A 26,121-nucleotide genomic window follows, 5' to 3' on the forward strand; every position below is an offset into this window, starting at 1 on the left:
CCGGGGCCGCGTGTGCTGACGGGCGCTGTGTGGGGCAGTTGCAGGCTTCGGCGTGGACCCGGGGCTGCAGATCGACGTGCTGTCCGAGCTCCGGCCGGGAGAGGCGGCGGGGGTGCGGCAGGTCCCGGGGCTGCACAACGGGAGCAAAGCCTTCCTCTTCCAAGGTACAGGCGCTCGGGCTCAACTTTGACAGCTCCCCCCGTGCACACGTGCGGCCACAAAGCGCGCTCCCCGCGCCCCCATCCCTGCCGCCTGCCTCGCATCACTACCCCCCCCCTCCTCTTTTTTGTTGTTGTTGTTGATTGCCAGACACTTAATGAGCGTCCGGCGGGAGGGCCCGGAGCAGATGGCTTGGCCGCCTGGCGGGTGGCGGGGAGCGGCTGTGCGGCCCCGGCCCCAGCTGAGCCGCGGCTCCCGCAAAGTTTCGCTGCGTGCGCGGCCCGGGCGGGGCTGGAGCGGGCGGACCCCTGCCGTCCCGCCCTCGCAAGAGGCAGAGCAGGGCTGCGGGGCGATCCGTGGTATTGCTCCCCGCGCCGGCCCCGCATCGCAAGCCTTAGCCTCGTCCCTCTTGGCACCACTGCCTTTGTGGAGCTTCCTCCCGAAGCCTCCTCTAGAAATCGGGTCTTTTGACTGACCCACCTTTTAAACCCTCCCTGTGCTGGAGTTTTGAAAGGCGACCGGATATTTAAGTCGTGCAGCAGAGGAGGATAAATTGGGTGGAAAGAAATCTCCATTGTCCTTTAAAAGATGCTTTGAGGCTGAGGAGTGGGTGCCTGAAAGCAGGTCTCCCCCCCCCCCCCATGGAAGATGCTAGGGTGGGCTTTTTGCATGGTGGCTAAGGCAGAGCAGGAAAGATGGTTTAACCTGTGGAGGAGTGAGCAGAACGCCGTGCATCATTCTGCAGTTTTAAAAGAAAGAGCATTGCTTGCTGGTGTCAATGATTGTGTTAGGAGTCTCTCTTTTTTTAATTTTTTTAAATCCTGGTCTCAAATGTTTGCTGGTGTAACAGGCAAGAAGAGGCTGTGCTGCCTCTACAGCACCATCCTTATCTGACAGAGGTAGAAATTCTCTTTCCAGATTTTTTCCCCTCACTTGCTTTTAATGAGATCATATATCAAACACCTATTCAGTCACCAGAGGGCTTCTATAACGGGATCTCTCCATGGTGGTGTTCTTGCCTGGTACAGCCAGCATGTGTCACTGTGGACATTAACACTGAGATGCTGGCTTTCAAACGGAGGAACTTGACACATGCAGTATTTAAACAGAAATGGCTTCGCAGATTCAGAAGGCAGACTCTAGGTGGTTGAGAGCAGCGATGCATTTGTATGGCTGTTCCTACTGTGGCCTAAAACAGTGGAAATTACATGGATTTGTTGTTTCTGTTTGAGGCCCTGCCTTTTGTTTTCACAGGAATAAAAGTCAAAACTTCCACAATAATAGGAATAGTTATTTGCAATAGTTATCCTGCCTCAGGCAGGGGGTTAGACTGGATGACCTCTGGAAGTCGCTTCCAGCCCTACTTCTCTTGGATTCTATGAAATGACTTGATTTATATAGCTTTCTAGCATGTAGAACAAAAGATTAGTAGGTGATGAAAACTCTAGATTATTAACAAAAAGTTGCCTCTCATTTGTAGCAGGGAATATCAGGGTTTTTATAAAAGCTAAAACCCTCAAAAAGGTGGTGGGGGGAAGATAAGACTTTACTCTTCAAGAGACATTTTCTTTTGTCCATTTTCTTTCTGATCTACTTGAATAAACACCTTTTTGTCTAAAATGGCAGTGGAGGGTGTTCAGCATCTCTCAGGAAGCCTTCAGTACCATGCAGAACTAGGTACATTGATCTTCTTTTTGTGTCATTGGCTGAATTTTCATACAGTGACAGCTGAGTCTTCACTGAATGGACAAACTTAGATTTTTGGACTCACACTTAAGAATATAGAAATTGCTGTGTAGAATCCAACCCTTGGTCCACTTACTCATTTTTGTTCTCATCTTATAGACAACAGCACCTAGAGAGAGAACAATTTGATAGAAGTGGCCAAAATGATCAGACATCAGCTTTATTTTTGTTTCTTTACTCCGATTCTGCTTTATCTTCATTTCCTTTGGTATCTTCAGACACTGAAGGTTTATCACACCTATGGAATTCCCTACATGTCACTTCGGTTCTTGGCCCCAAAATGCTCTTGGTAGGTTCTCTGCTGGGGTAAATCCACTGTAGCTCTCCCCCAGTTATTTATTTCTGCTGCTCTTCCCATTTAAGTTCTAAGCAAGACTCTTTGTCAGCTTGAATTGTAGCAGAATCAGGACTGTAATTCACTCTCAGAAAATAGCTACACTAAAAATGCAGAATATAGAAAGACCGGAAGGGTGGCAAATCAACTGTTAACTGTCATGGGGGAATTAAAGAAACTTGAAGTGGAAATTAAATGAAAAATAATAGCTTCTTCTCTATTGTCGTTACTCAGGAGGGAAGGCATTTTGATGCAGTTAGGAGTTTAGACTGAGGAAGGACTGCATTACCGGGCCTACTATCAATTTTGAAGAAAGAGGATTTTTTTTTTTGTCCAATTGAATATTCAGATTTAAATTCTTTGAGAATTGATTTTCAGAGGAACCTATATTCCTAAAACACGGAGTTCAATAATGGGTACTCAGCCTATGAACGTAGTTTCAGTCTTTTGTGGTCCCCTCTACAGAATTTAGATTGCCCTTGTGCAATTTCTCATTAAAAATTACTCTAAACATTCCAAATGTGTAGCCATTTGGATCTTCTCATTTCTTGTCAGCCTAATTCTGTGCTATGAAAAGTCGGTGGGACTTTTACCTCAGACTTCAACAAGATTAGCCTCGAGCACTGTGGACCAGAGTTTAGGAGGTATTTTAGAAGGAGCTTCACTCCCATTAAATGAATGATTTTAATGGGAATTAGGTGCCAAATGCCTTTTAGAAATTTTGACAATACCTAACCCACAGACATATAATGAACTGTGACTAATTTTTGTGAAGAAGGCTTGGAGTTCCTATCTGGTAGCCCATATAGCAAAACCAAATATCACTAACTAAATTTCTTTATTTTTTAAGTATGCCATGTTGATACAGCTTCTATAGATCAAGCAGGGTTTACATTTACAGCCTTCTCCTTTGCAAATAGCTACAGTTTCTTGGCTGCAACAACACTTGTGGCATTTCAAACTGTTTTTTTATTATCCCAGGATTTTCTTAGACAACAGTAGCATGGGATGGAGAGTATCCTAAGTAGGACATCATGGATTTGATCCTGAAGTGTACTGAGCTGGTTAGAGTTCAGTGAAATGCTTATGTATTTAATTAAACTTAAGCATGTATGTAGTTATATTGAAGTCAGTTGTTTTAATTTTTGGTAGAAAACGGTGTTTTCAGACTTGAGAATTACCCCCATTCTCCCTAACTTGGTTTCTTTACACCAGTACTACTTCGTTCTTCTTTTGAAGTTTAAGCTGTGTCGTGTTAATCATTTATACTATGTTAGTGCACATAAACTTCATTTGAGGTCACAGTCCTGTTGCACTTGCTTAGAGATGCACGAAACCAGACAGTCCTTTTTCAAGAGTTTATGAATATTTAGAGGATTCCCTTGCATCAAGTTACGGGAGATGTGTAGACTGTGGTGAAAGGGTCATTCTAAATCCTGTGATGATTGGCATATGTAAAAGTGAAAAAATAAAAAAATGCTGCCGCTGCTGTTATTTGTTGGGTAGAATTATAAGGAACATATACATCCATCAGAGGTGAGAGAGAAGGGGATAAAAGGAGGACTGACAGAGCAATGCAGAAAGGAAATAAATACAGGGATCTTTTTAACAGATTGTGTAGTGACATTTATATGAGATGAATGTAAAAAAAACCAAAACAAAACACTGAAAGGGTAGAGAGAACAATAGAGCCCATGCATTGAATGCTGGAGTTTCTTATTCAGGAAAGAAGCCTGTTTTTTTTAGTTTAGAAAATCCTAATGTTTAAGTGTTTATAAACAAAGCTCAAATACTTCAGAGAAAAGAAACAGTTGTAGTGGTACTATACAGTAGGCTATGATGAAGAACAAGATGTGCTACAAAATGCCAAGGAACAGATTTAATCTTGTCAGTATGATGCATGAAAGGACTTTAGGACTAGTGGCTTTTGAATTGGATCTTCCTGGCAGAAACTGCTGCCAGAAAATAAAACTAAAATAGGCCAAATTGTACAATGGTTTATCATCATTATGTGGGCAGTGAGCTCAGTATTTAAAATGCTAGTGGTACAGTATTAAAGCTTACACATGCATCCATGGGTTTCAGCCTTAAAAGATCATTGCATCTTTGCCTGTAATTTTATCTCCTATCAGCATTGAATAAATGAGCTAGAAACAAATCTTTAAAGATAAAGTGAAATGACTTATGTAGAACTAGATTTCCTGATTATTTGATTCTGGCCTTGCCTTTACAAGTTTATATTTGCTGAAAGTTGGTCACGTTCTAGTTTTGGATGGAGTATGGTTTGTCTCTGAAAGAAGAAATGCAACTCTCAAAACTAGTGGATTCTTGGAGGCAAGGCCAATACGCATGAAGGCTTTGTGCCTCTATTGATGCCTGGGCTGCCCTTGCTCCCTCTTGTTTCTTCACAACATTGCTCCTGCTAAAATCCCCTGCCTGGAATGGAGAAAGGGGTTTTGCTTAGGGGGCAAGCAAATTAATTTATATTGACACAGTTGCTATAATTTACAAGTAAAGTCCTGTGTGGCTGTGGGAGGGGGATGTCAGAGTCGCCATGGTCTATGGTTTCCACAGTTTCTAAGGAAGGGTGAAGATAATGCAGAAGAACTAACATTCTTCCCTTTTATAGCCTAGCCTGGATTCAGAGGATCTAGCTTCCACTGATGGTGGTAATGGGGTTAGTTTAGTCTAAGGGTATATTTTCATTTCTACATTTCCATATTCCAGTTACTTTTCCTATGCTTGCTGTTTATGTAATACACATTGCTGAAATTTAGGAAGTCATACAATATGCAAAAGTAAGGGTGCCATAGCACCATGCAGTTAACAAGCAATTCAGGCTTCATTCTTCCATGATGAATAATTCTTAATTCTGCAAGCAGCTCCATTGACTTTTTATGTGAGAGACTATCTGTGGTGTATAATGCTGTTAACAAAGGAGTGGTAGAATTGGATCAATAGCACAAGCAGAAGTCTCTAGTCTCTGGCTATAACCTGGAAAAACCTTCTTTGGCTAAGAACTGCCCTTTCCTCAATCTTTGTGTTTAGTTAGCTTAATTAAATCATTCTGTTCCATTATAGTGAATGGTTAGTTCAAATAATAGTGTTCCTGGTTAGTGTTGGCTAAAACTATTCACTTGTCTGTTAAAAAAATCAGAATTGCTATTGTGCATCACTTACCTCTTTGAAGAGGTCCTACCTATCAGTGGTGTGACTGGGACTTAAGGAATTGGGCCTTGACCCTAGAGGGTTATAACTCTGGGGATCAGGAATGGACAAGGTCAGGGAAGTATGGGTCCTGGTTAGGCTCAGTGAACCAGGAGCAGGTGGGTCAGGAGTACAAGATTCACAGGGGACTGAGACATGGGTTGTCAATTTGGGTAGAATCATGAGGCAGGGATCAGACTTGAGTCACCAGCCACGGGGTCTGGAGCAGGCAGCTGTAGCTGTGTGGAAGTGTGATGTGGGATATTGCCGAGCTACACCACAAGCCAGGAGCTGGCTTTCAGGGGAGTCAAGTAGTTGGCAAAGCAGTCTGGAATCACAGGGGGGTCCATGGGTAGCAAACAGGATGAATCCAGGAAACTAGGAACAAACAAACCTAAGATGGTACGAACAAAAAAGGACGACCCACGGAGTGGGAAATCAGGAATTAGAGGTTGGAACCAGAAAACTAATAACACAGTCAGAAACCTCAGGCTAGCAAGACAAGCACCTGCACTGTTGATTGGCTTGCTTGGCAATGAAAGAGTGGCTAGTTACAAACTGGCAGTTGGGCCTATGCAGGCATCTAGGCCCAGCTGAGAGTAGTTGGGCCAATGGCAACCAGACCCACTCAGATAACCCAGGCCAGCTGGGGGCAGTTTAGCTGGCAAGCTGTCCTGGCTCCTGACAATAAGCAGCAATCTATTAAAATCTCAAGTAGAAAAATCCTAATTAGGCTGATAATATCTCTAAATATAAAGGGCTCAATTTGGCATGCTGTGTTAAAGCCAAAGATGAGTATGTAAGGCCAGAATGTCCTTTTAACCATGGTGGCCCATGTGAGAAGCAAGGTTTTTTGTTATCCTTTATTGGACCAACTGTATATTGGCTGATGTCAGATGAGCTTCTGGGTGCAAAATGCTCCAGTGTGGCAAACAGCACCAAGGTACCTTGAGGATCTGTATTGTAGGAAAATATGTGAACTCAGTACCAGAGCATGGCTATGACATTGCTTATATTGATGAGGGAAGGGATTAGGACAGTCACAGGAACAGAGACCAGCAGGCAGGCTTGGCTTCTCTCTGCATGTGACAGAATACCTAGGCAACCAATCGGCATTGCTTGAAGACAGATGGCTACTCACTAGATAACCTTCACTGAAAGTATAGCAAGGCACTGTGGACTCAACTGAAGCAAAATATGTTGACAGCAAGACTGTTTTACACGGCATCAAGATCCATGCATGTAGTGAAATTCAGGAAATGGTGCTTGTTCTGTGTATGTGGTAGCTGTCAAGCATGTTGCCTCTATATTGCTTGGGGATTTTTGGAGTAGCAAAGAGAGGGGCATGAGGTTCATAGTTTCATAAATGTTAGGGGCTGGAGGGGACCCTACAGATCATTGGGTCTACCTTCCCTGCACTTGGGTGGGAAAGACTGCTGGGATCAGATGACCACAGCAAGGTGGGTGTTCAAGATGCTTTTTGAAGATTACTAGGGTGGAGTTGTGCCATTTTATGTAACTGCTTTCCCATGACATGTCTCTGATAGGGAATGTGACAACTAGAAAGTGGTTGTGCTTGGCTACACATGGTTGTTTTGGGGTTTTTTTGGTAGGTTTTCTTCACTGCTGCAGTGTTTAATCTTCAGTGAGATTGGGAGGTGGCCATAAGAGTTTTTTGTATAGTCCTTGATAGACCTGGCTCAGGTCTTCAACTTGCTTTTCTTCCCTTCTTTGTTGTAAGGCGAGTTTCTATTGTGTGTGAAAGCATCATGGTGTGACATGAAAAATAGGGTGTCTGAATGTTCCTATATTCCAGTCCCATCTTGCTCCTTTTATCTCATATTGCCCAGACACAGGAGTTGAAGGACAGCTCTAAAATCAGTTAATGAACATGTCTCTTACACCTTCCTAATATTGTTGTATATGAAAGTGTTATGCAGTCATCCCCAGGAATTTTGCTGCCTTCCAGCGTGTCTTAAGCAGGTTGAAGTCATAATGTAGAAGAGTTTGGGATTATATTTGGTGGTCATGGGAAAATTCTTTTTTTGTATGGCTGCTCTTCAGCTCCCCATGGTTTGTCGTATTTCAGTGTCTCTCAAGTTGCAGATTCAGCACAGCAGCTAAATCTGTAATCTTAAAAGCTTGAGGCAGAGCCGTGAATGGGATGAAGCATTAGAAAGTTTCAGTGCCTTGATCTGAAAGAGAGTACCTTGCACTTCTCCAGTGTCCATCTGTTTTATCTAAATCTATCTTTATCTTTTTTATCTGCAGCTCTAAGAAATACTATTATGCTCATCTTTGTGGTCTATCACAGTATTGACCTAGAAAAATATAGAATTAAGATGGGAAGTGCCAGTTCTGTAATGGCACTCTTTGGTTAGATATAGCAATAGTTACATTGCTTTACCATAACAAATGTATGTTTAAGTATTTGAGGTAGTTATAACTTGATTCTTAAATGAAAAACAATGTGTTGGCAACATATTTTTGGTATTAAAGGTTCAGGCGTGAGAATACATTTCTTTTTGCTATACTTTAAGAAATATATAGGTCTTTTTTCTTTATAAGACAACAAAAAATAGAAAGGGATTTCATATGTCTTGTGCTTTTTGTTCAGTATTGAGCATCTTTAATTTGTATTGTAAACCTAAAAATCTGGGAGAGGACTATATAATGTGACTTTAGAAAAATGACTTCTGAACTCAAACTTCTTTACAAGTACTAGTCACATCTCTTAATGTACTATTGGATGGTACTAAGAGACCATGGACATGGTAAATGAACATGAATGGACTAGAGAACCCAGAATAAATGTTCACTAGGGCTTTAATAGATGGATTTAATATAGAATTTGCAGCAGCAACAACAGTCTTATGATAGACTGTAATGTTTCCAGAGGAGCCATTACAATCAATATTGCTGGTGATCCATAAACTGAGGACTCTTTTAGTCAAATTTGACGTGATTAGACCATAATTGCTCTGAAGGATCCATTATGGGCTGTGTCAAGAAACCTCATCATAAAGAATATGCATGTCAGCTTTGACACCATAGATTGGAATGTGACAGTCCCTAAATGCAAATGCCTAATAAACCAGAAAGGTTCCAAGGGAACTTTTGTGGCTTTGAGGTCAGGAATCTGTGTTTTTAATAACTCCCTAAACATTTATTTGCATAATGGAGCATAGCCATTCTAAAGAGCTCTTACCACCACTATCACTTAAGCTAATATCATTTGAATTGAAAATAGTCCCTGAATATTCAGCACCCAAACATCAGCTCATCATCACCACTCAATACGAATTATTTTTTTCTGGTCAATAAAGCTTCCCTAAACACAAAATTAAATAGATTTTTGATTGTTTCAGTGTGATTTTGAGGGGTGAGGTAGGGGACTGCTGTATGTCCAGAGGCACACGGAGTAGTGAGTTAATAGTTCATATATGGTTTTATTAAGACCATGGTGAAAAGGAAATCAAGGGGGATATGGTAACGATTTTTTCAAATATTTTAAAGACACCTTTGGTACAGAAGGCAGGACCAGAAACAATGCATTTAGATTGCAGCAAAGCAGATTTAGTAAGAAATAACTTCTTTAATGTCAGAACAGTACAATGGAAAAAGCTGTCAAGAGAAGTTGCGGAATCTCCTTTTTGGAGGTTTTTCCACGAAGACCCTAGTTAGGCATTTGTCTGGAATAGTATAGGAATATTGCATCCTCATTCATGCATCAGTTTGAACTAGATGACCTTTGAGGTCCTGTCCTTCTCTATGATTCTATGCCTGGAACATCACATTCATTTCTGCACTCCTTTCAAGACATGCAGAGAACAATAACAAAATGATTGTCCACTAGAGGGACAAATAAGACTAAATAAGAAAGATTAAAAGAACTAAGTATGTATAGCTTGTCCAAGGAATGACAGTGCTATAGCATGATAACAGTACTAAAAGATTGTGAAGTTCAAACAGGGAGAAATGTTTTAATATTCAGAGAAGAAAAACTTAGATTAATATAATGGCCATTATAAAAGGGGTAGTTTTAAAATGACATTCAGGAATATATTTTCTTGACAGTATAATGCAGTATATTGTGAAAAAGTTACCAAAAAGAACCGCTAGAAGTCCCCAGTACTTTGGTCTTAAAAAAGTCAGGGTGGAAAAGACTATGGAAAAGTATACATTAAGATGAAGTTATTCTGTTATATTTAGTGCATTAGATAGGGATAGCAGATCACCTAATATGTCCCTTTGGCCAATTATCTATATAAATTATATCTCTTACTCCAGAGGCCAGATCGTGGGGGTTGGTAGCTCACCCATGTCAAAAAATTCAATTGAAGTCTACAAGAGAAGAAAGCAGATGAAAACGATGGTCTGAAAGCTTTTGAAGTTGGAATAGGCAATGATGCATAAACCATAAAGTAAAGATGATGATAATTATGACAAAAGGTTATACAAAATAAAAAAATCAAATTAATTTTCCACAGTGAAGCGCAGCTTCAACTAGTTTTTTTATAGTAAGTTTCTGATGGTAAAGAAGTCATCCTAACATAATAGGGCAGATTGTCAGGAGCATAAGCAAACCACACCCATTAAAGTCAAATTGCCTGCTTTGTCTTCTTTTTGGTCTTTCAAGTGCCCCTTATGTGTTTTAGACAGAAGGCAGGTCAGGTTGGCACCTTGTAGACTAACTCATTTACTACTTTAAAATAAAATTATCATACAGATATGAAGAAGTTTGAGTTTAGGATGCTGTTCTGCCTTTAGCTGATTCTAGGTTGTAGACTGTGCATAGCATTTAGTAACTGTGACATTGGTTACTGGGATTGATAGAAATATTTCAAACAAAATGTTCTCCCATTTAAAAAAAATGGGTTGGCCATCACAGTATCATCTGGGTGGAAGTTTCCACCAGGGAAATCTAAATGAAAAGTTTTAGATTAAATGAGCAATCTGGGTATACTTCATCTACCACAGTGCCTCATAGGAATAATAATTTTATAAGATAGGAATTGTAGTTCTGGGTCCTTTTCTCTACAGCCATTTTTCTAGGAGAGCTGTATCTCCCCTAATGCATGATAACGTCTCCTTGTCACATTTATGATTCAGTTGTTTTCAAAAGTGTATCTCCTGTAAAATTTTTGATATTTCAATTTTATTTTGAAAACAAATATCAAAATAATAGAACTTTTGCTACGGGGAATAAACTTCTGTTTTTTTCAAACATCTTTTAAGTTGGGAGCGGCTGAGGAGTTTAACTTTCTGTTACTATGGACCATGTCATGTGTCTGGGTCCATACATTTTAGTCTCGGATTAATACTTTATTAGGGTCACCATTTTGGATGTAAATGAAGAACTGCAGTCTTACAAGTTTAAGCCAAGTACAGTTCCAAAATAGTTAAAAAAGAAAAAAAAAGTATTCACCATGATGCCAGAAAAGAATAAATGGTTTAACAAGAATTCCAAACAATAATTTACATTGCAAGCAGGAGAAAATGCTAGTTTCCAAATGGTGGGTTGCCTGCTACTTCCTAAGGTAACAGCTATACAATGCTCTCCAGCATCATTACCATCTCGGAGGACCCACATTACAGGAAAAACAGGAGACATAAAACCAGAGAACAGGGACCCTTCTTTAGTACATTCAGAATATTTCTGACAGAAATGACACATGTCTAAGCAGTTAGGCTAGGGACAGAAGTTACACATAAACTGGTTTAAGTGATCAGAAACTGGTTTAAATCTGTAATGGAACAGAAGCTCAGTGCACATAAACCAGTTTCAAAATGGCTGAAACTGGTTTAAGATAAACCTGGTTGAATTTAGTATCAGACTTAACTGATTTGGGTCAAATTGGTTTATGAAACTTCTGTCCTAGACTGCTTCCTGGTTGAAGTTTAAATCACAGTCCCCCAGCATGCTTTCCAGTGCTGTGCTGTGCTGTGTCTTCCAGCAGAGAAGGTTTGGGGGGATGCAGGGACTACTTCTCCCCCACTCCCCTGGCAAACCCTGGCTGGGGTCTTTGGCCAGGGAGAGGGGTAAAACCCACGTTCCCCTGAGTACAGAGCTGCCCTGCTGCTAAACTTACTGAAACTTACTTGCTGGCTGTGAGTGCGGACTACAAATCCCAGAGGCACTTGGAAGCAGGAAGAGGAAGTAATGAGAAGCCCTGCAGAGTCCTGCGACTCTGACTCTGGACTGCAAATCCCAGAGACCTGGGGGCAGTAGGAAGAGGAAGAAAACACACAGCCTTTTTGACTGTCTACTTAACGTTACTGACCATCAGACAAACCACCCCTCAACAGTAGTGAGTATAGGCTTCAGGGGATGGATCTACCTGAGCAGCTAAATAAGGGCTCTGTTATAGTTTACACTTTAAGCTGCTTAAATGTTAATCAGTATTAGTGCTAGCTTAAGTTTGGAGCAGTCACACCTTAAGGCTAAAAATCTTCTCTGTTTGTTCCCCACCAGCACAGCTGTGATTTGCCACTAGCAGGCTAGGAAGCAAGGGCCTGACTAGGAGCTACAGCTATGAGGTGCCACTACAAGGCTTGTGAGTGAGGACAGGCCTATCTTTGTTGTGGGTGAGCATGTAAGATGGGTTGCGGGGAGGGGGAATTGGGAACATGAAACAGGGAGGCGGAGAGTTAATGGGGTGGGAGCAGGTAATGAAACAGGAGGTAGAAAGGAAAAGGTGGTGGGGAAAAGGTATGAAATAAAGGCAGCTATTAAAGCAGGGTGGGACAAATAGCTGGACTCCATTTCCCAGCAGCCCCTGCCTTCATGGATGAGGCCAGCCTCTACTGAGCCCACAGCTGCAGATGCACCATGAAAGCTCAAGGCTGGTGTTGCCATGGAGACCAGCCCCAGCCATGCTGGCAGGGTACATGGCAGAGCAGGGCAGGGGGCTGCTCTAGAGCCACTGGCATCTTGCAATGAGGGCAGCTTGGTCTGGAGCCAGGACAGAGCCACAATCTGTAGCCTGTACACTCCAGGTGGGGTGCACAGGTATAGGATTGCAGCTCTGCCCCAGGTACTTGCAGTGGTGACAGACTGGTTTGGAGCATGAGCAGGAGCTCATGGCTCTGCCCTGGCTCTGGAGCAAGCTGCCCCCATTGTGAGATCTCAGTGGCTCCAGAGCAGCGCCCTGCCCTGCTCTGCTGCACACCCTGCCAGCATGGCTGGGGCTGGTCTCCATGGCAACCCCAGCCTTGAGCTTTCACAGTGCAGCTGCAGCTGGGGTCTCCATGGAGACTGGCCCCAGCCATGTGGGCAAGGGCTGCTGGGAAATGGAGTCCATGGCCAACTGGATCTGTCCAGCAGGCTGCACTTTGCCCATCGCTGCATTAAAGGATAAAATAAAAATAAGTTAAAACATTGAAAAGAAATAAAGAAGAAGAAAATTAAAGGAGGTCTCGTGTTTTAATAAATTGGGATTTGGGATTCAGGTCTGGTTATTCTTCCTGAGGTGGCTGGGTGTGGCTGGCAGGTGGGAGCAGTGAGGGAAGGAGCTTTTGGGGGAGCTACTACCCCTGCCCTAAGAAGGAAGCCTTAGCTGATGGAGACCTGATTTGGCCCCTTACCTTGTTTCCATCCCCATAGACTCCGCTCCTGGATTCATCTGTGCCCTGCAACCTGTCTAGCTGGCATGTGCTCTATAGGCTGTTTGCATGGGGTTGCACTCCTGGGGATGGGAAGGTCACATGGCTGGGGCAGGTGAGAGAGTTGGCTTGGTGCCAGAGCTGCTTCTTGGGCAGTAGAGTTCAGGGGTGCAAAATTTGTTCACATAGAACAGGAGAGTGGGGGAGGGGACACTGCATCCTAGGTTGCTGGGGGACAGCAACTTGGGTGGCTCAGCTGTGGCAAGTGGCCACATATTAATGGAACACAAGCTGGGTGACACGGATCAGAGAGAAACCTTCCCTAAGGAGTGTTTAAAACTAGTTTCAGGTGTTAATATGTGCACAGCCAGAGGTTAAGAGCGTCCAGGAACCACTTAAAATTAATGTATAATGGAGCCCAAAGTCACAATGGAAGAACTTGTTAGGAGAACAAGAAGGGACTTGGTGATCAGAAATTATTAGTTAATGCAGAAATCTTATTGATAGTTTAATGAAAAGATAATTATATCTTTCAAGAGTGGTGTAGTTTAGGTGATTTAATCTGATCTCCATCCTACATATGTCTATTTATGTTGCCTAATAATAGGCTTTCTGAGTTTTAAGAATACTTTTTGTGATTGATGTATTTTTAGTTGGATTTTCCTTTAATTTTCTTTTAATGAAAAGCATACTGACTTGTAGTTGTGCGATGTGGATATAACCTTTTCTAATGACAATCCATGTAAGTGAGTAGGGCTAGGAAATAAGCTGAGTCTCTTTAACAGTTCTGCTATATGTCATGCCCTTATTCCAGTACCAATATTGCTGTAAGACAAGGAGATGTTTTCCTTGCACTCTTCAGTCTGTGTACCAGCATTAACAGGATTGCTTAGTGTGCTATTTTTGCTTGGTTGTTGGGTCAGTGTGACACAATGTGTTCCTGTGACAGCATGCAACAGAGCATAATAAGGCGTGTATGCCAGGGACAGCGGCTGCAAAAAACAAGACAGACATGATTTTTTTCCACTGGCCTCAAGGTGTTTTGAAAGCTTCTAAAAAACTTTGGGACTCAAAATTATCTGGAGCTGTATGCTGATTTAAAACAAACAGATCCTGCCCTTTGTTACTGTGTCCCAGATTCTTGCATAACTGTTTGGCTGTTGTGACGGTATTGTCCCTAAACAACCTTCTTTCCAAGTTGTTGAGCACATCTTGCAGTACCTACCACAGAGAAAGTGTTATCTATTAAAATGGTAAATAACGAGGGGGAGGGGAGGATGCCAAAGAAAATATCTTCAAAGCTTGCAAAGGTATTGAGAAGGTTGTCAGAATATACATGGGGTAGCATGAAAAACTTGTAATTGAAAGAAAAAGTAATATCATTAAACATTGGCTCCATTAGTCATCAGAGGAGATTAGCATAATACACCATGCACACCACCATGCTTAATTTAATTTCCTAGGGGGGAATAGCTCTATATTGATAATAATGTTTTTTGTCAAGCATACCATTAACAGCACCCATTTTAGTGATCTAGCTAAGGCAGGGCTGTCCAACTGGCAGCCCAGAGGCTGCATGCAGCCCCCAAAATCACCAAAGGCCACTCTCCCGAGGGATGCGAAAGGTTAAATGATTAATCCTTTAACTCAGCGGTTCCCAAACTCTGACAGATTATGCACCACCAGTTTGAAACTACACAACCTTAAGTACGATCAGCAAATTTTTCAGTTCAACCTTAAGTATCACCAGCAATTTTGTCATATAAAGTAATTCTAATTAATCTGTTAACACGTATCACTGACAGGTTGTCTGCATACCACTGGTGGTATGTGTACCACAGTTTGGGAACTGCTGGTTTAACTCATAAGCCCAGCGATAACTGATTAGCTTACCAGTTATCCTTTAGCTCAGGCTGGGCACAGTCTGGCAGGGAAGGTTGGGGGAAGGAAAGCCACATGCTGCCCCAGCAGGAATCAAGGAAGGGGGTGGGGAGGGGGATGGGACTAGTACCCAGCAGGCAGCCTAATGACTCATCAAATAAGCAAGTAACTGCTCATTCACAGGTGCTCCCTCCCTCCCAGCACCTGGCTTCAGGTGGGATGTGTTCTCTGGCTGGGCTTGCCACTGCTGCTCCTCCTTCCCCCATCCCCAAAGGGCCTCAGGAGCAGCTCCCAGCAGCAGCCTGTACTTGAGCTGCTGTGTTATTGACCATTTAACTGATATCATTAGAGGAGGTTAAACAAATATTTTTTAAACCATATTTACATCCCTATACCCCGCCATCCCTTCCACCAGTTGCTTCTGCTCAAGAGGCTGGGAAGGGGCTGGAGTGCTTGAGCTGCAAGGGCTGGAGAGAACGCCTGCATGCAAGTGTGTGGTGCACTCAAGCAGCATGCAGTGCACAGCTGTGATGAGTGGGGAGGGGCCCTGGGCAGCCAAGCACTGCTCCCCATGCTCCTCCCAGCCATATGTGCAGCAGGTTCTCTTCCAGCTGCGTGTGTTGTGCAGGGGGAGCCAGGCTGTCCGTGCTGCAGGGGAGGGGGCTGCCTGCATAGGGCTTGTGGCTGGGAGAGTGAGGAGCCAGGTTGTGCATGGTGAAGGGGCTGCTGGACAGCCCACAGGGCGTGTGTGGCCAAGAGAGAGGGGAGGTGGGCTGCCTGCACTGTGTGCATGAAGAGAGGCTCTGGGCAGCCCACATGGTGGGGCTGGGGGAGCTGGGGCAGTTCCCAGGTCTGTGACTCACATGGCACCTGGCCCCTGCTCCTGCAACTTATACAGCATGCAGCTCCAAGCAGTCCAGAAGTTAGATGGCCCTAATCTAAAGGCGTATCCACAGTGGAAGATACTGATATCACTGTAAGCAGGGGACAATGGCTTATGACAGGGGTGCTCAACCCCTAGCCCATAGGCCAGATCCAGCCTGCAGAACCATGGGATCCAGCCCATGGGGCTCCTCAAAATTTGGGAAATTTGGCAGTGGGGGAAGGAGAGGCAATTAACACTGCCATGTCTCATCTGCTGCCAAACTTTCAAGCTCTGCACAGCTGGATAGGGCCTGAGCCTTATCTTTTCCCCACTCTCTGCGTACAACCGAGGTAGACCTGGATTGTTGCCACACCCTGCACACTAGATCGCGTCCTTGCCATACCTGCTTCGTGCGCCAAATTGTGGTCCCACTGACTAGATTTGGCTCATGGGTGGACCTGGCATCACCCATCCATCCTGCCAGACCTAAAGGTTGGGTACCACTGGCTTAGGATACCGTGCACAAATTTAAAATGCTGGTTTGTCCTGAATGTACTTCAGCAAGATTGTCCGTTGCACTGAAACATATTTTACTTATATTCATTAAGAAATACTGTGCAGGAGCAAGCAGATTGCCACTAGCTGTCAGTGTTTGTAGATGGAATCTTAATTTCTTTGGCAATTACATAGGATTTAATAGTTACAGTAAAAGTCTGGAATTATATCACCTATAATGTTCATTAAGCACAGTTAATCTTTGGATGTTCCAAAGCCAGGGTTATCACCACCTAATCTGAAGCCCATGTAATATAAAAATGAAAGTTACTTTGATTTTTTTTTTTTTTTAAAGCATTTTTTTCCTTGCTGCTGCTACAGATACCTTAGAAAATATTCCATAGTAAACTGACGACTAGCAATGAAAGTTTCATTGTACTTTTTTTTTTTTTTTTTTAAATCCATGGCCCTGGATCTTTTGTTTTCATGGGATAACGTGACCCAGTCTGCAGTTGTTTTAGACAGTTTACCTTACCTACAGTTATTAGTTCTAAGCTTTAGCAGAGAGAGATATTTAACCAAGTTAGTCTGAAATCAGGCAGAATTCTGGCATGTAGATTGTCATCTTGTAGGTTAACTAAATGAGGGATGCATAGCATAAGCTTTTGTAAGCGGTTACAGCTTACTTCAGTAGATGCTATGGAGGGACTGCAGGAAGCAGAGCTTTAAATAGAAAGCGGTGGATGTGTATACATGTGCCTTTAATGCAAAGCAGTAAGTTCTGGCACAGTTTGTGCTACAGTTGTTTGATTCCAGGCGCAGCATTTACACGTGCATCCAGGACTGCAGCACGTTGAGCTGGGGTGGCGTAACTCTGGCTGGCAGGGAGCCCAGGGGGTCAGCCTGCAGTGCCAGCCTGGAGCTGCTCCACCCTGGCTCAGCATGGTGCGGAGGGGCCGGCCGGGGTACATTGGTGCTACAGCGTGGGGCTAGCTGGGTGGGGGGCTGTCTGTAAGGCAGGACAGTTTTGTCCCCCATGGCTGTCTTGAGATGACTGTTCTTTTCCAAGAGGGGTTAGAGGCTATTAATGGTGTGTCAGAGGTGTTCAAACTGAGGGTATAGGTGACAACCGAAGGGATTCTGTTGCCCTTGTCTTGGAATTGGTATTGTAGTAGGTCAGAGCAGAATCTGAATCTGGCTGTGTTGATGTCAGTGGTCATGTCGTTTGGACTGTGTTGTAATCATAGGAATCCCTGCATCAGATTCTTAAGATGAGCATCCTGGTCAGTGGGATCAGAGCAGATGCAGTTGTAATGTAGAGCTTGGCAGTTGGTGATAAATCTAGCAGTGTGCTTAGGTTCATAGCTGTTGGCGTAGTGTGCCCACTCCTTTTTCTTCCCCTTTCATTACCATTTGTATTCTAATCACTGCTTTTTATTTAGAAGCTCGGATGATGTAAACCACTGCTTACAAAAGTTTATGCTTCTCTGATTTATTTAGTCTGTAACGTGTAAATCTACACTGCTTTCTGTCTGTGCTTCAGCCTGACTGTAAGATGTCTCCCAGCCAAAGAGACTCTGGCTCAAAGAAAAAGGCGAAACATCTAAGAGGAATAAGAAATTACACTCCTCAGGAATTATGCTTCACATGGAAAGGAAAAGATGTTTCCATACTAACCCAGCCATTCTAATGTGTGCTCCAATTTGTACGCTGCTTGTGTGCTCCCATTGTGGCTTCACTCAAGACGTGCTGTTTTCTGCCTTTGTTTCCCTCTGTAAAATGGGGCTAATAATTTCCAGCTGCTATAAAGGGATGATGTAGCTGCTTATGTGCTGTTTCTATGTTAAAGCTCACTTACAGCAAAGCATTCCCCATTTTGTTTGGGGAATCATCTTTAGCAACAGTATTTTTAATATTGGCATCCCTTCAGAAACATTTGGACTATATTTCTGCAGCAGGTGGCTGGGGGTGGAGAAGAAGATTTTCCTTCCCAGTTTTATATTTTGGATGTGCCCCCAAAGGATTGTTTAAACAATCCTACCCAAAATTAAATGATTTTGTGTGAGGAGAGCTGACTGTGATCATAGTTGCTTGGACTTGGTTATATTTCTGCCTCTTGGGTAGAGGCTTGAGAAAGTTTGGAGACTCACAAGAATGCATAAAATAGCTATTTTAGTAAGTATTCAGGAGCTGCATTTGTGGTAAGGTAGGCTCACTATTACACAGACATTTGGCTTGATCTGACTTCCCCTGGGCTTCTGGAAACATTTAATACCCAACAGGCATGCTCAGAGGCTTAACACAACCCACTGCATAGTCACTCTGAAGCTAGTATTTCATCATCTCTTCCGCAGAGTGCTCTAATATAGATATGAAACATTATTATTGATTTACATTGAATGTATAGGTTCCTGCAGTCACTATTAGCTCTAGAGAGCCTAAGGTTTGTAAGCCATGTGCTGTGGAATTGTTGTAAAAGGCAACATATGGGGGGGGAGACAGAGAGGGAACATTTCCCCTCTTTACATAGTATGCTCCCACAGTTGATAACTCTTAAAAAGTAGTTGCTTTAACTTAAAGAGGCAAAATCTAACAAAGCAAAAATTGTTAGTCCCAAGACGATAGAGAACCAAGCATTACAAACAGAGTGCTTTAAAAAATGATTACTTACCCAGATATAAAACAATTCAAGGTTAGACAGTTGTGTGCTTAATGATGATATCTTTTTTTAATTGACAGAGCAGCAGTGCTTCCTACTTATTTGTTTATACCTTGAGCATCCCCAAATTGAATGTGTTGTCTTGACTATAGGCACTGTCGCTTCTTTTCACAAATTTCAGCATGCCAAAGTGCCTGCATTGCAATAATGATCCATTGAGACATGTAATTGTACATATGAAATTTAATGATGCGGGGAAATGTCTTTGTAAATGTAAAGCATCGTGTTTTACCTAAAAGTATCAGAATTAACAAAAGTTTTTTTTTCTTAAGTTAGTTCAATGATTCTCACACAGGCGTAGCTGGCCAAGACTGTGCCTGGAGCAATCCTCCTCCTTCCTCTCTCTCTCTAGCTTCTCTGGTTCTGGAGAGACAGGCAGAAGGCAGGAGCAGCATCTGGAGTTTGTTGCTGCTGAGCGGAGATACCGCCTCGTTTTTCCCTTCGACATCAGTGCCAAGCACCCCAAAAAGCTCCTGTTTTGGACAGTAAAAATAGGGTGATGTCTCCTCACAGCAGCCACAAACTGCAGCCACTGCTGCTTCACAGTATGTTTTGCCCCTGCCGACCAGCATTTGTGCTGCTGCTGCTAGACTAGCCATAGGCTAGGGATGGGACAGAGATTACACATGAACTAGTTTAAGTGATCAGAAACTGGTTTAAACCTGTAACAGAACAGAAGTTCAGTGCACATAAACCAGTTTCAAAATGTCTGAAACTGATTTGATATGAATCTGGTTGAATACAGTATCAGACTTAACTGTTTGGGGTCAAATCAGTTTATGCATGTCTGTCCAAGACCCCTTCCTGGTTTAACTTTAAACCAGAGTCCCCCAGCATGTTCTCTGGGCTGGGCGCTCTGCTGGCCCCAACCCTCTGCTCCCTAGCCAGGACAGAGACAGGCAGGGGTAGGGGTCTGGCCAGACACTGGCCCCATAAGGGAGCAGGGAACAAGTTTATTCCTCCCCTCTCTCCTCTTCTTCCTCTGTCCCACAAGCACAGACCTGTACTTCTCTGCTGGCTGCTCTAACAGTGTGGGCATGGCCAGCCCTGGCAGTAGTCTGGGATGAATTGACCAGAGAGGGGTTTAATTTCTCCCTCCCTGTCCCACCAGCACGAACCTGGTCTGGGGGCTGCTGGGTGCTCCTCCTTTGCTGCTGCAGCAGTGGGGCTGGGCATGGCCAGACAGAGGCCAGCATGTCCCCTGAGGCAGAGGGGGCAGGGAACGGGATTATTCCCCCCTTTGTCATTGGGGGGACTGCTATCAAGACCTGCTTGTCCCGACTGCTGCTGCTTGCTCCCTGCTTGGGGCAAGCGGCAGAATAAGCCCCTTCCTGCCCCCTCTGCTGGATGCCAGGGGGAGGGGGAAATAATTCCACTCCTTGTCCTCTGCCTGAGGGGCCCTGCCAGCTGGCCTCTGGCTGTGCCCCGCCTCTGCTGCTGGAGTGGTGAGGGGGCAGGGCAGAATAAGCCCCCTCTGGCAGAGGAGGCAGGAGGGGGCTTATTCTGCTGCTTGCCCCAGGAACAGAGTGAGCAGCCGCAGTGGTTGTGGCAAGTAGACCCCGCAGCAGTCCCCTGGGAGCAGAGGGAGGAATAATCCTGCTCCCTGCCCCTCACCTAAGCTTCCCTGCAGCCGAGGGCGCGTTCTAGGGCCCCCCGGGCTCCTGGCTTCAGCAACTGCAGGCATGTGCCTGCATTTCCTTGGTCCCAGGAAATGTTTGTGTATTTGCAAATCAGTTCAACCTAGGCAGGTTAGAGTAGCCTGCAAAGATTTAATCAATTTAGGTTCTGGCTTTTTGAATGTCTGTCCCTGTCTGTAATGTGCAAGGGAACAAAAGTTTTTCCCCCACCCACCCTGCTCTACTCTGGCACCTCCCTCTTCCCACCCGCCCTTCAGTGGTGCCCAGGGCTTGGGCCTCACTTGCTAATCCATCCTTATATGGATCTTTTTAGACTCTAGGCAACTTCTTAAGTTAGTTCATTCCATTGCAAAAACTAATATCACTAATTTTTTGACTATGGAACAATTCTGTTGCAGCTAACTCATAAAGACCACAGGTCAGAATGTGTTTCACACTGTGGATTCCTGTTTGAAGTCTTGGGGTTTAGGTTGTGAATCATGTGTAGCTGTTTGCCTATCTGACAGTGTTAATACTGTATGCTGCAGGGTGCTGCAGCACCCTGGTTGGAAATCACTGAGTTAAAGGATCCTTTTCCCATAATGCATCAAGAACTTGATTTGTGTGGAGACTTGGAGAAAGCTGCAAAGCAAGGGCAATTGGAACTTCACCAAATGCTAGAACAAACTGTGACATTTTCCTCTTGGCTTACTCCAAATGCAATGATTTAGCTTCAGTTCACTTTTTGTTAGTTATGCTTTCTTTTAGTACATGCATTTTTCTATTATTTTTCCTGTCATGCAGCTTTTTAGGCCTATGATTTTATGTATGCATGTTTGGTGAAATTATATAGGCAATCAAATCAGTGGAGACGTTTGGAAGGAGAGTGAATTTTGTGTTCCCATTGGGAATTTAACAGATATCAACAATGTTGCCAACATTTCACTCTGTGTTTGTTATAGAATGAGCTTGGGATAAAACTGGAGCCCCTTCTTTTAGATTCCTACATTTAGATAAAGTGGGTCCTTGAGCTGTGCTTTTTTTGCATTACATTTTGAAAAATTAAACAAGGCTGATATGATTTTTCAAAAAGTATATCCATCCCTCCTTTTGCCTTTTATAAAAAGTTGGGTGGCTGATTTCTGGGAATGTATTAACAGAGGGGAGGGTAAGAAAAGGGAAAGAAGCAGGAGAATTATAGAGGACAGAGCCCATGCTGTATTACAAATTAGTTCATCGTGCATCAGTTCAGGTATTAAAAGAAACAAAAACAAAACTTTCCCAGTAGCATTTCAAAGGAGCATCATAAGAGTGTAACCTTTTATTGTAATAAAACTTGGTAATATTATTTTCAGTTCTCTTTCCAATTGTTTCAGAAGTGAGGCACATGTATTTGAATGTAAAGTGTGGCACTTGAGGGACTGTACTGTATTATTTTCATCTTGTAGAGATTCTGCATTTTGATTTGCTTTCTCCCACATTTACCCAAAGTAGCTGATTCTGTAAATCAGTCAGCTTGATTAAGAATTTTGTGAAGTAAACAGCTCAGCATGCTGTTCTCCTTTTCAGACTGTATGCAGGACTGAACATCCTTAGTCAAAGATTGTTATGAGGATGTAGTCAAATTAAAGAAGGTCCAGAGAAGAACAACCAAAATGGAATGGTAGCCATAGCAAGAACGACTAAAAAAGCAAGGACTTTTCAGTTTGAAAAGAGAAGGATGAAGGAGAATATGGTCTATAGATAGTGGTCTATGAAATCATGAAAGGGCATGGACAGTGTGAATAGGGAACTGTTATTCATCGAGTCCTAGAATACTAGAACAAGGGGCACCTACTAAAATTAGCAGGAAATGGTTTTAAAACTAAAAAGAGAGCGTACTTTTTAAAGCAGCATCTTAACTGATGGAACTCATTACCACAGGAGGCTGTAGAAGCAGATAGTATAGTAGGCAACTGTTGATCCTCTTGATCATGATGTATATGTAAGAGGTCTAGTCAGATGTGTGATCTGTTTGTGGCTGACGAGCCAATTTGAGAGTGACACAGTTTGTTACAAGTTTCACGGATCTGTATGTTGTCTAAGGTGGAGTCCAAATTTACAGCATGCTGCTTTCTTCTTTCTCACTTTGCTTCCATCCCCTGGATCCTAGCCACTTCATGTTGAGCTGCAGCCAGTGCCAGATGTTCCCTCTAGATCGGACGGGATTCTGTGCACTCCTTCCAGCTTTCTACGTTGAAGTTGAACAGCTTTGTATAATTTTTACCCACATCATGGTATTACCATAGATAGAGGGCAACCCCTCTTTCTAGAGCTGTTTTGAATTTCACTATACAAAATATTCTTGGGAATATGGTCTTCTCCCATCCTCCTGACACAGCCGATCCATCACAACTTTTTCTTGAAAGTGGTTTCTAAGTGTGTCAGTCCTGTGTGCTCCAATACCTCTTTGGTATTCTATCTTCCTACTTTATTTTCAGGATCTTATACAGGCATCTTATGCAAAGGCTGTTCAGCCTCTTGATATGCCTGGCATATGTAGTCCATGTTTCTGAACCATAAAGCAGAGATGTTAGCATACTGGTCTCTTAGATTTATTTACCTTCACTGATAGTTTGCTGTTATTCCATGCATGTTTCTGTAATATCCCAAAATTCTTAGCTGCTTTTCCAATTCTGTGGGCGTGTCTACACGAGACGCTTAATGCTTGTAGACTAGTTCTGCTGTGCATTAGTGTGTCACAGGAAAAACCATGCTAAGGTGCTAATGCACGGTAGAATTAGTTTACTGTGCATTAAGCATCACAAAAAGACTGCCACTGTGCACTTATGTAGTACTTCATATTAGAGGTACTAAACTTAATGTATAGTAGTAAAAGCACAGCAATGCACATGTAGACATGCTCAGTTAGTTCAGTTTGAAGGTCAGTGTTTCTGCCGATCGTAGAACACAAGTAGCTAAAACTGTCAATGACACCAAGAGATTGATTCTCCAGAGTGATATCAGGCATTGGTTCTTTCACCAAAAGAGGGATACATGATCCATCTTTTTTAAACCAAATGCCTCCCCGAAGCTCTTGCATGATTCAGAAAATCTGCCCAAGAGATTTTGCAAGGAAGATTTTCTGTGGGCAGCCATATTACCTGCAAATAGGAAATCTCTCAGAACTGGTTTTCTCCTTGGTTTTCACTCTAAACCTTGCAATGTAGCATGGGGGCTAAGGCATTTTGACTCTTTGCATACACTACAGTTGCCTTCATACCTTGATGTAAAGAGCAAATGATGTTCAGCATTTTGGGGGAACAACCCAGTTTCTTCAGAACATTAAAAAGGCTCTGTCTGTATTGAAAGTTTTCATCAGATTGATGAGGGCTGCGTAGAGTGGTATTCATATTCCTTTTCTCTATATTTCTCTTGTAGTTGACTGAAAATATCATATTGATGGTGGAGTGTCCTGAACAAAAACTGCATTGAATTTAAGGATAGATTGTTTTACCTAGAGATTGCAGCCTAGGGAGCATGACATGAGTGACAGTTTTTACTGATTATGTTCAACAAGAAAGTACCTTTTATAGATGTCACAGTCATTTCTATCCCCTCTGTTTTTGTATAATTGTATAAACCGAGCATCTTTGAAATCTTGTGGTACTACTTCCTCTTTCCAACAGAGAAGCTAATTTCATGAAGCTTTTGAAGTAATTTGTTGTTGGCAGATTTGTAGATTTCAGCAGGGAAGTGGTCCTTGCTGGATGCCTTATTCCCAGGAATCGATTTAATGGCTTTCTGGAAATCTAATACAGGCTTGTTGTCTAAATCCATCATAACTTCGAACTCTAGTAATCCTTCAGGCTCTTTGCTTTTGATTTCAGTCTTGCTGGAGTATATCATTCCATAGTGTTCAATCCAACACTTAAGTTGTTTTTGTTTATCAGTAATGACATTTCTGTTTAAGTCTTTCAGTGGACTTGACCTTCCTGGTCCTTAGTGACTGGACCAATTGCTGGTTTGATGCCTTCGTACATTCCATGGCTCTTACCTGTGTCAGCTGCTTTCTGAATATCATTACAGTGTCAGCCAAAAATCTTGGTCTCATGTCTTGGCTTCCTTTTACATTTCTTTTCAAGCCTTTTTCAGATTTTTTGGGGTTACAGTGGTAGGAGATTTAAAAAAATACTTGGATAGCACTCTTCTTTTGTTCTCAATCAGTGGTAGAAGGGTTTCAGACTGCTCTTCAAACCAGTCTGCATTCTTCTTGCATTTTTTGCCAAATGCTGTTATAGCAGCATTGTACACATTCATTTTTAAGCTTTCCCCAAGCCTCGGTGACTGAGTCATTAGGTAAACTTGCTTTCACAACTCCTTCATTGAATACTCAGAGATGTAGTATCTTCTGGCATCTCTGTTCCAATGACGGTGGATGCCAAGGAAGGTGATGAATAAGAGAGATCACTCTAGATATACCTGGTTCAGTGCTCTCTTTTTCTAAAGCATCTACTCTTGAGGCTGCGGGAGAAAGGATACTGAGGTAGATGGATCATTGATTTGATTCAGTGCTTCTTATGTAATCAACTGCTCAAGGCAGAATCATCCCTGTTAAAAACACTCCAGTCAAGTATTTGGCTAATCTGTTTTTAAATATCTAAGGATGGAGTTTCTGTAAATTCTCTAGGTAATCTATTCCGATGCTTAACAACTATCAACAGAAGTTTTTCCTAATAACCAACGTAAGTTTTCCTTGTTTTAATTCAAGACTGGTACCTCTTGTCCCATTCCCTGAAGTCTCCACCCTCTTTATAACTACCTTTTACATATTTGAAGACTGTAATCAAAACCTCCCCCCAAAGCTACATTGATGACATTTTCATTGTATGGATGGATGGGAAAGAATCTCTAGAGAAATTTCACCAAGATTTTAACAACTTTTGCCTTTCTGTCAAGCTTACTCTGGAATACTGTAACCGTATTGGAGTTGCTCTTGTGCGAATGCAGCACAGGAGCAGTGGTGTCTGCCTGGCTGTCTGCCTAGCGTGCCATGCCACTCCACATCCCCACTGGACTTCACGCTGGGACTTTTGACCAACTGGCTGGGACTGCACTACAGAATCTGGGACTGTCCCCAGTTTGCCCTGGAGGTATGGTTACCAGAAAAGTTGTTATATAGATACTACAGTGAAGGTTTGCAGTGGCCATATTGCCATCACATTGCTTCAGAAACCAACTAATTACCACAGCTACTTCCATGCTACCAGCTTTCATCTTAAGCTGTGATTCTCAACCAGGGTGAGACAGGATACCTTGCAATGTGAACACTGTTTGGTCTGCAGACATGATTCACAAGATAAGCAGAAATTTCTTAAGACAGTCATGGGGGACAAACCTACCCTGGTGTACAGGCAGCCCCCCAACCTCAAACAGCATCTCTCCAGCAACAGGCTACCTAACTCCCCTTCTCACTGAGGTGCTAGGCCTTGCGACAAATCCAGATGCCTGTCGC

At 43.0% G+C, this 26,121-nt stretch overlaps 1 protein-coding gene across 1 annotated transcript in view; it reads left to right on the top strand.

Annotated features, from left to right (window-relative positions):
• Positions 1–34: 34 nt before the first annotated feature.
• Positions 35–26,121, top strand: part of NELL2 (neural EGFL like 2) — a gene marked incomplete at its 5' end in the record, with an annotated part of 258,597 nt that continues 232,510 nt past the window's right edge. The window contains one exon of the mRNA XM_019543949.1: positions 35–164. Coding sequence (XP_019399494.1) covers positions 35–164 — 130 coding nt within the window. The remainder of the gene's footprint in view (positions 165–26,121) is intronic.

This window comes from Crocodylus porosus, unplaced genomic scaffold, assembly GCF_001723895.1.
Source record: "Crocodylus porosus isolate Cpor-Errol unplaced genomic scaffold, CroPor_comp1, whole genome shotgun sequence".
NCBI classification, from domain to species: domain Eukaryota; kingdom Metazoa; phylum Chordata; order Crocodylia; family Crocodylidae; genus Crocodylus; species Crocodylus porosus.